Source organism: Scatophagus argus, chromosome 13, assembly GCF_020382885.2.
Source record: "Scatophagus argus isolate fScaArg1 chromosome 13, fScaArg1.pri, whole genome shotgun sequence".
Classification (NCBI taxonomy): domain Eukaryota; kingdom Metazoa; phylum Chordata; class Actinopteri; family Scatophagidae; genus Scatophagus; species Scatophagus argus.
Genome location: NC_058505.1, coordinates 1,122,502 through 1,139,076, shown reverse-complemented (window position 1 = coordinate 1,139,076; position 16,575 = coordinate 1,122,502). Strand labels below are relative to the sequence as shown.

At 44.4% G+C, this 16,575-nt stretch overlaps 2 protein-coding genes across 3 annotated transcripts in view; one reads left to right on the top strand and one right to left on the bottom strand.

The window, feature by feature from the left end:
- tmeff1a (transmembrane protein with EGF-like and two follistatin-like domains 1a) overlaps nt 1–16,575 on the bottom strand; it is a 52,113-nt gene that overhangs the window by 20,682 nt on the left and 14,856 nt on the right. The window contains exons 2-3 of the mRNA XM_046407807.1: nt 3,520–3,629; nt 110–239 (exon numbers count right to left, since the gene is read on the bottom strand). Coding sequence (XP_046263763.1) covers nt 110–239; nt 3,520–3,629 — 240 coding nt within the window. The remainder of the gene's footprint in view (nt 1–109; nt 240–3,519; nt 3,630–16,575) is intronic.
- LOC124069083 lies at nt 8,796–14,460 on the top strand. 2 transcript variants are annotated; one of them, XR_006845020.1, is made up of 6 exons: nt 8,796–9,791; nt 10,301–10,399; nt 10,573–10,735; nt 10,910–11,102; nt 11,466–11,561; nt 13,943–14,460. XR_006845020.1 is itself a non-coding variant. In XM_046407812.1 (4 exons), the coding sequence occupies exons 1-4, from the start codon at nt 10,701–10,703 to the stop codon at nt 14,267–14,269; spliced, it is 651 nt and encodes a 216-aa protein (XP_046263768.1). In that variant the 5' UTR covers nt 10,411–10,700; the 3' UTR covers nt 14,270–14,460. The 2 variants fall into 2 exon arrangements, 1 of the variants encoding a protein (XP_046263768.1); XM_046407812.1 differs by lacking the exons at nt 8,796–9,791; nt 10,301–10,399 and having other exon boundaries at nt 10,411–10,735.

Here is a 16,575-nt window from a genome sequence, read left to right as displayed (position 1 = left end):
GTCGATTTCAATAGGTGAAGAGCTGCAATTCGCTCTTTGATGACTAAAATCAATCAGAGGGATTCAGGTTTCCATTGCGTGGACCCTGCGTACTTCCTGTCACACTCACCGGCGGAGCAGGGCCCGTCGGACACCCGGGAGATGAGCCTCTGCTGTTTGCAGGACGCCTGTCGCCTGTAGCACTCGTTCTGGTAGGTGTCTCCGTTCGAGCCGCACACGGGGACGTAGTGTTTGTGGCACTGCAAATCAAACACAGTCCAACGTTAAGTTAAGCCTCAACGTGACCGCGGCTCGCAGGACGAAGTCCAGACCTGACGGGGAACATTCAGAACCAAAAGTTTAAGATCCCTCAGGAACACAAGAGTTCCTGAGTTTATTTCATTCAGTGGCTGACAAAGACGTTATGAGGGGGTTGTGGATCCGTTACGCCAACTGAGCAAATAACAAACGTGATTAAACTGGTGACTGTTCATAAGAACAGTCCGAAAAGCTGCGAGGAAGTGCGAGGAACGCGTGAGCAGAGTAAACCTGCCTGCTGCGCTTACCTGAAACCTGAAATCATTCTGGGTTTCCTTTACACATCCTTTACGTATTTACTGTAACTTAAGATTATTTAACATCAAGTGTAAATAACAAACGTGAACAGATAGCAGGTGTTTCCTTAGCCCTGAGTTGTGCCTTCAGGTGTCCTCTCAGGCTGCATGCAGCACCAACAAACCTTATATCCAATAAAGAGGACAGAAACTCACAAAGACATGAGGACAAGAAGAGACAAAATAACTTTATGATGAATTGTTTTAAACAGAAACAGTCAACGCTGACACACGTCTGCTTATCAACAGCTTATCAACGTGCTCAAAGCACGTCAGCAGGACTTAGTGTGATGGTTTTAGATAAACGAGAGCAGGACGGTTACACTTCAATGCTAATGACTTCGAACACGACGTGAAGAGCTGAGCATCACTCATTCATTGAGCAGGCGGGTTAGGACACACTAACGTGACCGTGCTGTCGGATACAAACGGCAGCTGCCAAGGACGCGTATCAGCGTTCAGCAATCCATATTCTATTAACTCACAGCCATCAATCATCGAGCAGGAATCCCCTGCAGAGCCCAACTCTGCGCCCTCTGCACACGCTGCACTAACACCAGTGGTGGAAAGTACATTTACTTAAGTACTGCACTTAAGTACAACCTTGAGGTACTCGACTTCTACTCCACTGCATTCGCCTGACAGTAGGATTAACGGTAACGTTTGTGTCGTATTAGCACTTTGATGTGCACACAGTTCAGGTTTCCACGTGGCAGAAACAGCAGCAGCTTTATGGAGATCCATCAGTGACATCAGAGGATCAGTCAGCACATCAGACTGGAGACGACTCCTGACCTCCTGAGAGCAAAGGCTGAATCCGAATCCAACTGCAGCCGTCTGCCCCCTTCACACCCGAACTCCAGCTGAGAGAAGGTTTCTCTTTCAGATATGAAGACGTGAAGCATCTTCCTGTCAGAGTTTTGCTCAAACATCGATCAGTCAGCGGAACAGAGTGCTTGTTTGTGCTTGTTTACTGCAGAGGCAGAAATCTGTTGGTGGTGACATGTTTGTGGCGTCCTGCAGCGTTCATTTCTCCCACAGCTTTTCATTCAGCCACTCAGCTAAAAAACATGGCGTTATGATCACTCAATTCAAAAGTCTGACTCTACAGCATCTCTGAAGTCCTGAACTCAACTACAAAAGAACTGGAGCCAAAATATCCCCGATGTGAGTGCTGCCATCATCTCCTTCTACACACTCAGACAGCTTCGCAGCTCTAACAGCTCCCACTCTTCTGTGAAGGCTTTCCACAACATGTTGGAGTGTTTCTGTGGGAATTTGTGCCCATTCATGCAGTAGAGCATTTGTGAGGTCACACACTGATGTTGGACCAAAAGGCCTGGCTCACAATCTCCGTTCCAGTTCATCCCAAAGGTGTTGGATGGGGTTGAGGTCAGGGCTCTGTGTGGGCCAGTCAAGTTCTTCCACACCAAACTCATCCAACCATGTCTTTATGGAGCTTTGCTTTGTGCACTGGGGCACAGTCATGCTGGAATAGAAAAGGAAAAACTGTTGCCACAAAGTTGGAAGCATAGCATTGTCCAAAATGTCTTGGTGTGCTGAAGCATTCAGATTTCCCTTCACTGGAGGTCAGGGGCCGAGAACAAACTCTGAGGAACAGACCCATGAAGAGGGGTGTTTGCATACTTTTGTCCATATGGTGAATCTTGAATTCTGTTTGACATCAGTGAATGGAAGAACAAATGCAGACATGAAGACATGTTGATATCATTAGTCATAACTCCCACTGTTATGTCAACATGACGTTTGTCTGTTGATTTCTGCTGCTGCTGATTACACTTTAAAGGGTTTGCCGTACGTTCTGCTGTTTGATCCTGTGATATGAATCAAAATGAAATCACTCCCCACTCAGTCTGTGGTGTTTGTTGTATGCGTGGCTGAACGATGTGACAGCATGAAAGCGGCAGCGTGAAGGACGACGTCTGGAAGAGCGATTCACCACAGAGCTGCTGCTTCACCGCAATAACAAGACACACGGACAGTGTTTGAAAGTAACCGTCACGCTCTGTGGTCCCAAAGCAAAACCTGCATTTATTACTCATGTCCACACAAACAGGACACAATGAGAGGAGTTTCACAGCTGCCTGAGCCAGACGGCAGCCCTAAGGAGTCTGCAGCTGAATACAGAACAAGCCAGCCGAGTTATTGTGACTCACAGCATCACAGGGAGGACGGAAGGAGGAGACTAACAGTCAAGATTCCCTCACAACACTGAACCTGCTGGGGAAGCACTGATACCAGCATGGAGATCGACACTGTGCGGACAAAAGTATTGGGACGAGGCTGTTCCTCAGGGTTTGGGCTCGGCCCCTGACCTCCAGTGAAGGGAAATCTTAATGCTTCAGCATACCAAGACATTTTGGACAATGCTATGCTTCCAACTTTGAGACTGTGAGCCAGGCCTTTTGGTCCAACATCAGTGTGTGACCTCACAAATGCTCTACTGCATGAATGGGCACAAATTCCCACAGAAACACTCCAACATGTTGTGGAAAGCCTTCACAGAAGAGTGGAAGCTGTTAGAGCTGCAAAGCTGTCTGTGTGTTTACAATGAGACGTCATTAAAGTCCCTGTAGGTGTGATGGGCAGCTGGCCCAATACTTTTGTCTATAAAGTGTATCTGAAATTCCAGGTGTGATATGTGAAATTTGAAATTATGTCTGCACTAGTCTCAGTCCTTTATAACGAGTTCAGTTGTAGATGTCTTTGACTTTGAATTTCTACATGTGGTATCATCAAAACTGTTTTACAGACATAAATCAATCTGCAGATTGTTTTAATTGTGATTGTTGCATCTATAAAACTTTTACTTGATCAATGAAATAACTGACTGTTTGTAACAGTTTTACAGGAAGGTAAAGACTAACGGCAGCAGGAGGGAAAGGATCACTTCATCTTGTCCTACCTGGAACTGGCAGACGCATTTGAGCTGAGCGCCGTCGTCTCTGCAGACGCCGCCGAATCGACAGGTGGACTCGTCACAGACCCTCAGGTCGCTCTTCTTCTCTGACAGATCTGCAGCACAGACACAAACCACAGAGGGTTAATCCTCATCAACAGGTGCCCCTGGACCTCTGAGCACAGGTGAAACTTACTGCGTATCCTCAATCAGTTTCACTCTTTACAGTTTGACTCCTGATTGGCTCCTAAAAGGTCACGAAGCAACTAATTCAAAAAAACCTCTCAGAGAACATTTGGTCTGGAAGCAGAGAAGATCTGAGGACGAAATCCTGAGATACAAACGATACTGAACACACACACACACACACACACACACACACAGACACACACACACACACACACAGACACACACACACACACACACACAAACTCACACACACACAGACACACACAGACACACACACACACATACAGAGGCAGGAATCTGTGGCTTTTAATTCAAAGAGAATGTTGATCATCTAAGTTGTGGAGGCCTGTCATTATGGGTGTGTGTGTGTGTGTGTGTGTGTGTGTGTGTGTGTGTGAGTGTGTGTGTGTGTGTGAGTTTGTGTGTGTGTGTGAGTCTGTGTGTGTGAGTTTGCGTGTGTGTGTGTGTGTGTGTGGGCTCTGAAGAGCTTTCAATGGCCTGTAATTACTGTTTGCAGAGCTCTCCTGCTCCTAAAAATGGCCGCCGCCGGCCGCAGCAGAGCAGCTGATGCAGAAACGTGAAGGCTGGGCTGAGACGCAGTGAAACCTGGACTGAGAGCTGCTGAGGTGCAAAACTGAGCTTCACATTCTTCACATTCGGCTCTTCAAAAGTGTTTGAACCACAGGTTCTAACTGCCGGAGGATTTACACAAATCTGTGTGGACTTCTGGGTCTGTCGGTTCAGTTCTCAGCGCCTGCACTGCAGAGACTCAGCTGAGGGCCGTCAGAGTGCGGGTTTGAGCCTGAGACATCAGCTGGACTTCCAAACACCAAAGGCTCAGGTCCATAAGACCGTGAAGGACCTGAAGAACCTGCCACGCTGATGAACTCATGAGCTCCGCACACCTCTGAGTTTACCTGCAGCCCTGAAGCCCACATCACACCTGGCAGGGGGAGCTGGGATGAAGAAGCCTCACCTGCCTTTCCATCAGCTGAGGGGGTCGGGCGAGATAACGTCTGAGTTCACATTTCTGCAGTCTGTCGTGTGGACCGCAGACCACCAAGTCCACGAGTTACAGAAACCAGCAGACCTGCAGGATGCTCACGGCTAATCAAGTCCGACCTGCAGCCACACCCGTCAGCAGCTCGGGGCCTGGGGAGTGTGTGTGAGTGTGTGTGAGTGTGTGTGTGTGTGAGTGTGTGTGTGTGTGTGTGTGAGAGTGAGTGTGTGTGTGTGTGTGTGTGTGTGTGAGAGAGTGAGTGTGTGTGTGTGTGTGAGAGTGAGTGTGTGTGTGTGTGTGTGTGTGTGTGTGTGTGTGAGAGTGAGTGTGTGTGTGTGTGTGTGTGTGTGTGTGTGAGTGTGTGTGTGTGTGTGTGTGTGTGTGTGTGTGAGAGTGAGTGTGTGTGTGTGTGTGAGAGTGAGTGTGTGTGTGTGTGTGTGTGTGTGTGAGTGTGTGAGTGTATGTTTGTGTGTGAGTGTGTGTGTGTGTGTGAGTGTGTGTGTGTGTGTGTATGTTTGTGTGTGAGTGTGTGTGTTAGTGTGTGAGTGAGTGTGTGTGTGTGTGAGTGAGTGTGAGTGTATGTTTGTGTGTGAGTGTGTGTGTGTGTGTTTGTGTGTGTTTGTCTTTATCACATGGTGGGAACCAGCATCGGACAGCACACTCACAGTGTGGGAACCAAAATCTTGGTGGGGACCAAAACCCTGGTCCCCACTTGGGAGAGCATTAAATTCATTGAAACAATGGCTACAGGGATGCCCTGTCAAATTTTCAGGGGCTACCCCACAATGTAATGACAACCAGATAAGTGTGCTTAAGTGTGCTTAAGTGAGGTTAACTCACTAACCCCCCTACTGGTCGGACCTGGTAAGACAGGAACACACACTTCACACACACTTGACTCATCTGCACATGTGCAGACACTTGAATGCAAAAATAGACTGTTTCTCTCACATACTTCATCCAATGTGGATGAAACTTTACAGTTATAATGACCATCTGAGTCTGAACAGATTGATATGCCAATATGATGATACACTCATAGCGCCACCTATTGGCAGTATGCTTTCTGTTTTGGCAGATTTTCCTCTTCCCACACATTGTACTTGAAGGAACTCCTCCTAGGGAGATGATCAGATCAACCCCAAACTTTGTCACATGGTTCTGAGGACATGATTAAGCAAAAGCTATCAAAAGCTTTTTTGAAAGGTACATGGTGGGGACGGTGTGTCGCTGCACAGTTGATCCTTTGCCAGTATGGAGAAAGTTGCTGCATTTCTTGAATTATTAATCCAATATGCCTTAAACTTAGTAATTACATCAGCCCCTGTCCCAGTTTTCATATAACTCTGTCATCACAAGCGGACGGGGCCAAATTGCTCTGCAGCGCCCCCTAGAATAAGACCTGAGTCACTGTAAGACCTACAGACACGAAAATTGGTACACAGATGTATCGTCTCTATACGAGAAATCTCTCTCTTGGAGGTATCCTCTAAAATATACAGGAAGTCCGCCATTTTGGACAAACTGCGCCAGTTTGTGTTTCACACTCGCCATACTTTATCAAACTCCTCCTAAGGGAATCGTCTGATCGAGCTGATAATTTTTTCAGGTCACTCTGAAGGCATAAAGGACAAAGAGTTATCAACAGCTTTGGTCTGTGTTACACGGTCTGGCTGTTCTTCCGCCACTTGACCCTTCACCAACACACAGGAAATGGATGCATTTTTGCCTGTTTCTCCAACATACTTCATCCAATGTGGATGAAACTTTGCAGTCATGATGAGAATCCAAGTCTCAACACATTGCTATGGTAATATGATGACACATAGCGGACGGGGGACCTGTCTTTTGTACATGTGTATTTTTGTGTACGTCAGTGGACAGTACACCACAGCAGATGACAAAAAGGGGGGAGAGAAGAGAGGATAGGGGAGGGGGTGGCTGCGGCTCCCGCAGACCGAAAGGAGTGCGAGGGCTGGGTCAAAGTGGTAGCGGATTTTCCCCTGTCTGCAGCTGCACTTCATATTGATGAACTTTTTACCTGTTTATTAGGAAAATACAAAAAGAAATGTTTGTGTTTTTGATCATTCATACGTTTTAAATGTCTCCTCTGTTACAATTTTGAGTTTCGATCAAAATGCAGTGTTTTTATTACATTATTACACAAAGACAATCACGGTTTTTCCTAATCAAAAACCATGGGTGGACGGCACAGTGTGGCCCCTGCTAAAAGCCCGGGATGCAGCCTATAGGTCAGGAGATAGGCTGGCTTACAGCAGGGCCCGGAAAGAACTGAAAAAGGGCATCCAGCTGGCAAAACACAGGCACAAGCAGCGCATTGAGGAGCACTTCAATGACAACGATCCACGTAACATGTGGAAAGGCATCAGGACCATCACGGACTACAAGCGGAATGACCAGCAGGTCAGCCATGACCTGACCCTACCTGACACCTTAAACAGCTTCTTCGCACGCTTCGACTCTCCGAGCAGCAGAAGAACTGCTGACCTTCCTCAGCCAGAGGTGCAGCAGCAGCCTCTCGTCCTGCAGCTGCACCAAGTGACCTCCGCTTTGAGGAGAGTCAACACCAACAAGGCTGCAGGTCCAGATAAGGTGTCAGGGCGCACACTGAAGTCATGCACTGACCAACTGGCAGGAGTCTTCCTGGACATCTTCAACCTGTCCATACAGCTGTCCACGGTCCCTGTGTGCCTGAAGTCCTCCATCATTGTGCCTCTGCCAAAGAAATCAACCATCACCTGCCTCAACGACTACCGACCTGTCACTCTGACCCCTATAATCATGAAGTGCTTCGAGAGGATCCTCCTGAGATACATCAAGGACGCCATCCCCGTTGGCCTGGACAGTCTGCAGTTCACCTACAGGGAGAACCGTTCTACGGAGGATGCCGTCTCACTAGCACTTCGCACGGCCCTGACTCACCTGCAGCATCCTAACACCTATGTTAGGATGCTATTTGTGGACTTCAGCTCGGCCTTCAACACGGTCCCCCCAGATATGTTGGCTCTGAAACTCCACAACCTGGGTTTGTCAGACTCACTCTGCTCCTGGATCAGGGACTTCCTCACCAACAGGCCCCAGGTGGTGAGGATAGGGGAGTCTACATCAGCCCCACTGATCCTCAACACTGGCACGCTGCAGGGTAGTGTACTCAGCCCTGCCTTATTCACACTGTACACACACGACTGCTCTGCTATCCACCCCACAAACATGGTTGTTAAGTTCGCGGACGACACCACTGTAGTGGGTCTCACAATGATGAGACCCACTACAGAGACGAGGTCCAGAACTTGACACAGTGGTGTTCCAGGATCAACCTCATCCTGGACATCAGCAAAACCAAGGAGGTCATAGTGGACTACAGGAGGTCCAGGAAGACCGATCACGCTCCCGTCTGTATACTTGGGAAGGCGGTTGAGCGGGTGGACAGCATTAAGTTCCTGGGCATCCACATCTCCTCTGACCTCTCCTGGTCAGTGAACACCTCACACCTGGTGAAAAAGGCCCAACAATGGCTCTTCTTTCTCAGGAAGTTGAAACGGACTGGACTGTCTACTCAGCTGCTCATGAACTTTTACAGAGCCACAATCGAAAGCATCCTGTGTCTCAGTGTCACTGTGTGGTATGGCAGTTGCACAGCACAGGACAGAAAGGACTTAGCCCGGGTGGTGAGGACAGCACAGGGGATTGTGGGCTGCAGTCTACCAGATCTGGACTCAGTTTACACTGCCCGAGTCCAGAAGAAGGCAAGACGCATTGCCACAGACCCCACCCACCCGGGCAACGAACTGTTTGTACCGCTTACATCAGGAAGGCGGTACAGGAACATTAAAACCAGCACCAACAGACTCAGGGACAGCTTCTTCCCCAGAGCTGTTAAAGCAATAACCCCCATACAGTGACACACTCACGTCCCACCCCCATACAGGACTTCACACATACACCCTCCCCCGTCTATCTGCATACACACACACAGCATACACATAGTCTGGCATTAAGTGCACTTTGTTTTTATCTACCTCATTTTGTATTTTGTATTTTATATTTTTATATTTTTTCTTAAGTGTGCAATTTCAATTTTCTCCTATTTATAAGTGTGTTTTTAAGCTGAGAATCTGCACAAAATTTCGTTAAGCTTGCATAATGACAATAAAGACTCTTGAATCTTAATGATTACATTCGGATTAAAGAACATATTATCTACAGTATTTCAGGATAGACTAATAGATTATTTAAACATATGTATAGTACAGGTCATGTTTTCAGGGTTTTACTTGTTTGTCCAAGTATCAGCACCAAAAGAAGTATGCAAGGACATGATTGGACATTTTCCTGTAAAAAATAATAGAGGACAGTACAGACACAATGCTAAAGGCTACACCTACATGCTTTGCAGAAAGTGCAATGGTCCAGCTCTGCTTCTCAGAGAAATAGAACTGCTTTTGGGAGTATCATAATTTAGTTAGAGTTTTCATTCAGTTTTCCAGGATTTGTAAAAAAAATATCTGATTTCAGTAAATATAATTCTAAAATAAATAATAAATAACTCAATGTTTTTATGAAAAATATCATTCATAAAAATATTACTTGTGTGATTATCATTTTGGTGTGATTATGAGTTTAGACAACATCTAAAAGGTAAAAAAAATGTTTACAATTTTCTTCTATATGTGGGTCTTTGGGGGTGAATAGTAAAGGTTATTAGATACTGCCATTACAATTTAAATCAATTTCTGATATGTAATTATGATGCATTACCAAAAAACATAGCAATAAGTCAAGTCTTGCACGTTTAAATTAGTACTTACACGTGGAGAAAACACTGGGTCTCATTGCTTAATAAATAGTTTTAATTTTTATGCCGTGGATAGATTGGTGGGGGAGGGGCACACATGGGTGGGCTTGATACACGTTAAGTGACATGACTGGCGGTCGGAGTCATCTGTAATGCACCTTTACCACATTTCCTGGATGTACTGATGATACAGAACAAGCGCTCTTTGACATGACAGCTGAAGGAGCAGACGGGCACAGCGTGCAGGTCAAGTGGCAGAGTGGACTCAAACAGGTAAGTCATCATAACTTTAACATTTATTTACGCGAGTCTGTGAAAAAAACGTCTAAAAGCAACTTCAGCATGACGTATTTGGTCATAGAGTGAAATCGTGAGTTTTGAGGGAGAGCTACTTGACGTTAGCAGAGCAGCTAGCGCTAGCTAATTAGCTGCGTCACGGGTCTATTTAAAAGCCAAGAATGCCAAGCTGAGAATGTTTACGCTCCTCCCTCCATGGCTGAAAATCAAGCTTGTTGTTCTGGGTTGTGAGCGTGAGTCTACATTGAAAACAAAGGCTTTATGTACGCAAAAGATACTACACTTGAACGCCCCCCCACACGCTTTAACCACCTTGGCCTTCGATAGACAAGGAAAACCATGATGTGGGACTGTTTGTTAGATGATTGCCTGTTCGCCATCACTCTTAGTAACTAGTATAACTCATTTAAACATTTTCATGAAATGCAATATTTATATAACCCCAAACTCTGTTAATATTATGATATTTTTGTATTAATGATTAGGTATGTGATGGCTTCCCTTAGAGGATGCAGTGGAACATGTTGTGAAAGCACTGGACAAGACTGCAGAACTGGAAGTAAAATACATCAACTCCAATAAAGGTACTGTGTGTTTGCCACCTTCCGTATGCAAGTTTATGACCTCGTTTGTGTAAAATATAAAACATACTTTGTGTTTTATCTTGTTATGAATCCAGTTCACTTTTAATGTGGTGCACTTTAACCCCTCCAGCCTAAACTGTATAAAATAACATTTGTAGTATTGGTTTTAACAGGTCGAGGGGTGTTTGCCAAATCCCATTTCTCAAAAGGAGACTTTGTGGTGGAGTACAGAGGGACGTTGATAAATTTGGAAGAGTCAATAAAGAGGAAGAGGACCTATCACAGCTCATGTGCTGTTTTCATGTTTGACTTCTACTGGAAAGAAAAGACATGGTGGTAAGGTTTTGATTGATTGTTTTTTTTTTTCTTTTTTTCGTAGCACTGACAAATCTCATAATAACCTTATGGTGTTACAAGGAACATGAGAGTAATGGCAAATTAGAAAAAAGGTACTTTAATCAGTAATTTAATATTATCAAGCCCAGTCATTTATTTTTTGCTATTCCAAAGCATTGATGCAGCCCAAGAAGATGGCAGCCTTGGATGCCTTGTCAATGATGACCACAGGCACCCAAACTGCAAAATGAAGAGGGTCATTACGGAGGCCAAATCATACCTCTGCCTATTTGCTTTGAGGGACATACAGCCAGGAGAAGAAATTACATATGACTATGGTGGAAATGATTGGCCATGGAGGAAACAGGTATGTCATTATTTATTATCAGTGTCAAATGTGGCTTAAATATAATGCACCAGAATGATTGTTATTTTTGTGCCTCTGTTCAGATTTCGACAATTAAAGAAAGCTTTGCAGCCTATCATACAGTTTTTTTGAGATACTTGTTTTTTTGTATACATTTAAAGAAAATTAAGGCAATGCAGTAATGAGCTTGCACTAATGTGGGTATAACACCTACACAGTAATAATCATTGTGACATAACAGTTTTTTGAATTTCAACATTAGTTCAACATTTCAACATTTCACTTGGAGTAAAAAATGTGCAATGATTGCTGTTGTGAACACTTGTGCACAAACTGCTCGTTAATGATGACCTATTATTTCAGACAGAAGAACAGCCTTGTGTGGCCGAGTCCTCTCACTCTCAGGTCTCCACACCAGCAGAGAAGGTTGCTGAGACACCTCCATCCACCATCACACAGGTAAGAATCAGTTAGTTTCAACATCAGTGTTTCTCTTTTACTCAAATAGGTGCAACATTTGCTCTTGTGCCCAGTCTTTGGTTTATTCTGCATTGGTTAAACTGGTTTCCGACATGTTGCCAAGCACAGTATGGTTTTCTTACTAAGTGGGGACCAGCCAGCCATTTACTCTAGCTGCTGTCTTACACACTTGTACGGTGTCTTGTGGGGACCACCGTAGCTAAGTATTACTCTGCACTCTTAGTGACACTGATGAGATTCTTTCATTCTTACGGTCAACTGAAATACACGTCTAAGACAAGGCCTATAACACAGGCTAAGTGTGCTTCCTGTACTTTACATCAGTTCTTGTGTCACAGCTCAGTTCAACCCTGTACAACTTGATATTCACTTGTTTTCAGCTGTACCAGTCACTGCAGTGCTATAGCAAGCTATACAAAACTCATTGTAGCCAGAAACAAGTGAACCTATGGAAAAAAATATGATTTAGAGCCAGGTACACACAGACATTGATGTTTATGCTATAGTGTTCTGTCTTGTTTTCACTGTTGCTTTGTCATGTAGTCTAATAGATTTATTTCTGTTGACAAACTGCTCATTAATGATGACCTATTATTTCAGACAGAAGAACAGCCTTGTGTGGCCGAGTCCTCTCACTCTCAGGTCTCCACACCAGCAGAGAAGGTTGCTGAGACACCTCCATCCACCATCACACAGGTAAGAATCAGTTAGTTTCAACATCAGTGTTTCTCTTTTACTCATATAGGTGCAACATTTGCTCTTGTGCCCAGTCTTTGGTTTATTCTGCATTGGTTAAACTGGTTTCCGACATGTTGCCAAGCACAGTATGGTTTTCTTACTAAGTGGGGACCAGCCAGCCATTTACTCTAGCTGCTGTCTTACACACTTGTACGGTGTCTTGTGGGGACCACCGTAGCTAAGTATTACTCTGCACTCTTAGTGACACTGATGAGATTCTTTCATTCTTACAGTCAACTGAAATACACGTCTAAGACAAGGCCTATAACACAGGCTAAGTGTGCTTCCTGTACTTTACATCAGTTCTTGTGTCACAGCTCAGTTCAACCCTGTACAACTTGATATTCACTTGTTTTCAGCTGTACCAGTCACTGCAGTGCTATAGCAAGCTATACAAAACTCATTGTAGCCAGAGACAAGTGAACCTATGGAAAAAAATATGATTTAGAGCCAGGTACACACAGACATTGATGTTTATGCTATAGTGTTCTGTCTTGTTTTCACTGTTGCTTTGTCATGTAGTCTAATAGATTTATTTCTGTTGACAAACTGCTCATTAATGATGACCTATTATTTCAGACAGAAGAACAGCCTTGTGTGGCCGAGTCCTCTCACTCTCAGGTCTCCACACCAGCAGAGAAGGTTGCTGAGACACCTCCATCCACCATCACACAGGTAAGAATCAGTTAGTTTCAACATCAGTGTTTCTCTTTTACTCATATAGGTGCAACATTTGCTCTTGTGCCCAGTCTTTGGTTTATTCTGCATTGGTTAAACTGGTTTCCGACATGTTGCCAAGCACAGTATGGTTTTCTTACTAAGTGGGGACCAGCCAGCCATTTACTCTAGCTGCTGTCTTACACACTTGTACGGTGTCTTGTGGGGACCACCGTAGCTAAGTATTACTCTGCACTCTTAGTGACACTGATGAGATTCTTTCATTCTTACAGTCAACTGAAATACACGTCTAAGACAAGGCCTATAACACAGGCTAAGTGTGCTTCCTGTACTTTACATCAGTTCTTGTGTCACAGCTCAGTTCAACCCTGTACAACTTGATATTCACTTGTTTTCCATTTGTACCAGTCACTGCAGTGCTATAGCAAGCTATACAAAACTCACTTTTACCAGAGCCAACTTTGACCTATGAAAAATCTATGAAATACATGTTTGGTTTGGCTACATTGGTTAAACTGTTGTGTCAGACATGTTGCCAAGCACAGTCTGGTTTTCTGACTCAGTGGGGACTCGCTAGGATATTGTGACACTGATCTAGAATCTTCATAAGTGAAAGAGTATAGTCAGGTTTTGCACATTTTAAATTTTTGCTATGCCTTGTTTTTTTCTTTAATTTAAGCAACGTCAGTGTTTTCACAAGTCCTCTATCAGGCAGCATATGGTTGACAAATCACAACCAACTTGAAACTTTAGAACTACATAAAGACATTTTTAAAGTAATTTGTAGTGGGGTTTTTTAAGTATAATAATACAATAATGCAAACAAGTTTAAATTGAATTCAATAAACAAATTATTCCAAATTGTTTTAATCTTAGTCGTCTTCTTTTGTGTATGTATGTATGTGTGTTATTCATATATTATGTCTTCACTATTTCTTCTCTAGAACAAGGATGAATCAGGACCGATTCTTTCATCAAACAAAGCTGGAGTCGATCGTCACCTTGTAAGCTACACGGATTCTGATGAGTCTCTGTGTCCATGCACCAGTTCCTCCCAGCTAAATGAAAGATACTCACAGTTGATTTCCTGTGAGTCGTTGAGGTCTGAGGTGTTGATCACTGTGGTGTTGGAGGTCAGGGGGCTAGGGGTGGATGCTGGTGGAGGGTCTGGACAAACCTTCTCTTGTTTTTCTGCTCAAGGTTACTTGATTTACATAGCAGAACAGGACTGTTTTTTTGTTTGTTTTTTTGAGACAGTATCACTTAAATGATTGATATTAATGAATCATATTGTAATGTTCACATTCAAAAAATCTGCTTGGATTTGCAAAAAATTGTTTTGATACAATTTATTTTTCTTATGTGATAGCAGGGCTGTCAAGCTATTAAAAAATAGCCCTTGACCCATGTCTGTCTGTTACTTAAGATGACTTGTAGTAATAAAATCTTAAACATTGCATCATTTGCGCTAACTTTGAGAGCTATGTGTTGCAGCTTAGTCTTAAAACTTAAAAAATGACAAGATGAGACTTCAAATCATACATCTTTCGTCATTTTCATACCACATAAGCATTTTATCTGGAAATTAACTTCTATTATTAATCTTCTTATTAATTCAACTCAGATATTCAAATGAATATAGTCTTTTAATATGGTCTAATAAGTCTTTTAAACTAAATAATTACCCCATTATTTTTTTTTCAATGAATATTAACTTATTAACAAAACTTACAAATGATATATTCCTTCAAATAAATGTTTAAACACCATCAGTGTTTAAGGTCTCTACAAAGTAAGTTAAACTTGAAAGTGTGTCAACTGGTCCAAAGGAAGATAGAAAAATCTGAAAGTGTGTATAAGGTTACCCCACAAGTCACTAAAAACCTGAAAAGTCCCCAGGAAGCTGTCCCTGGTCAGGTGAGGAATTCTACTTTGTCTGATTGACAATTTGAAGTGATATGTGTGTTTCTGGCTGCTCCAGTATACCACCTGATTTTTTTCAATGCTGTAAGACCTTCAGAAAGGGTGGTTCCCACATTGCACGTTCACGTCTTGTGTCCCTACAATGTGATATAGACAAGGCTGTGTGTGAGTGTGTGTGTGTGTCTGTAGTTGACCCCAGCCGTGTTGTGTTCAGGTTCCTCGCCCTCATACATTTTACAACTGAAGACAGGGATTTCAAATGCACATAATTCCCTCTCTGGACTGGAGCAGAACTAAAGAGGCTGACGGAGCGTGGAGGAGGCAGCAGCAGCAGCAGCATGGAGGCACATCCACCTCCCAAATCCCCCGTCCCGGTCGTCATGGCCACCCGGCCGTCATCCCCCCGGCTCGTTATCTAACCCCCTGCAGTCCTGACTCCAGACGGACGTCAATACCTCATCTGCGGCTCTGAGGCCTTCAGCTCGCCGCACATCCTTTAACCCCTTCACTGCTGCACCCACGACACTCCACGCTTCACCTGCTCAAACATGACATCAGACGTCCAGGGTGGAGGAAGCACCCAGAGCCTCTACTTTGCTTGAGTCAATGTGCTTACGTTCCACCACTGGAGACGCACACACACAGACACACACGCATACACACACACACACACACACACACAGACACACGCACACACACACACACACAGACACACGCACGCACACACACACACACACACACTGTGAGGTTTTCATTTCATGGAGAGGTGAAACCTCCAGGACTGCTGTGGCGTATTGATTTGGTTTCCTGAAAGTGGAGAGTTTATCGTCAGCAGAGACATGAAACAGGACAGCGAGGAGGAGGAGGAGGAGGCGTAACGTTCATGTAAAACGCCGCCATCAGTGATGCATGATGGGACTTCAGACCCCCATCACACTCAAAGACACAAACGTCCAGACTTTCTGGGTGTTCAGGAGGCAGACGTGAATCCTGAGGTTCCCACGTTCTTCTCTGAAGTCACGTTTTCCATTCAGACGTTTAGAGTGAAGAAGCAGAAGCTCATCACAGCTAAACGGAATAAACACCTCAGTGAGAACATCTTGTAACTGCTGAGTCGTGAGGAGGCTGCTGAAGCACCTGGTGGCACGTGTCGCCGTTCACACCTGCTCAGCACTCACAGACTGCATGAAGTGGAACACACCCCAACACACACGTACCAAGTCACAGTGTATGAAAACCCAAAAGTGAAGCCTAAACATCTGTGTTGCCCCCTGGTGGCTGGCTGCAGTACAGCTCATAAGCTCCTCCCCCTCCATGTTAGCAGATGGGATATGAGCCAAACTAAAAACTCAAAGTACACATCAGACAAAGTTGGCTTCTGTCATTTTAGGTGGTTCTTATCACACTGATGCCTGATCAAATGTTCATTTTTCTGATCATTTTGGTTTGAGTCGTTTGATGCTTTGCAAAGGGGTCAGCTGATTGGTCAGCTGATTGTCTTCGTGCACACGTGATAGGTACAGGTGAGCTACCTGTGACGTCCGTCAAGCAGACGCGTGCTGGACGGGCGGTGGGAGAATCACTGATCCTGATCTGGAAACTGAAAGCTCATTTGGATCAGTTTTCAATCGTGACACCACAATAAAAAATCAAC

Bases quoted from the DNA above. Each gene is read 5' to 3' on its own strand.
- LOC124069083 (XM_046407812.1), top strand. From the start codon at position 10,701: ATGTTTGACTTCTACTGGAAAGAAAAGACATGGTG. The intron at 10,736-10,909 runs GTAAGGTTTTGA...GCTATTCCAAAG, and splicing joins TGGAAAGAAAAGACATGGTG to CATTGATGCAGCCCAAGAAG. The intron at 11,103-11,465 runs GTATGTCATTAT...CTATTATTTCAG, and splicing joins ATTGGCCATGGAGGAAACAG to ACAGAAGAACAGCCTTGTGT.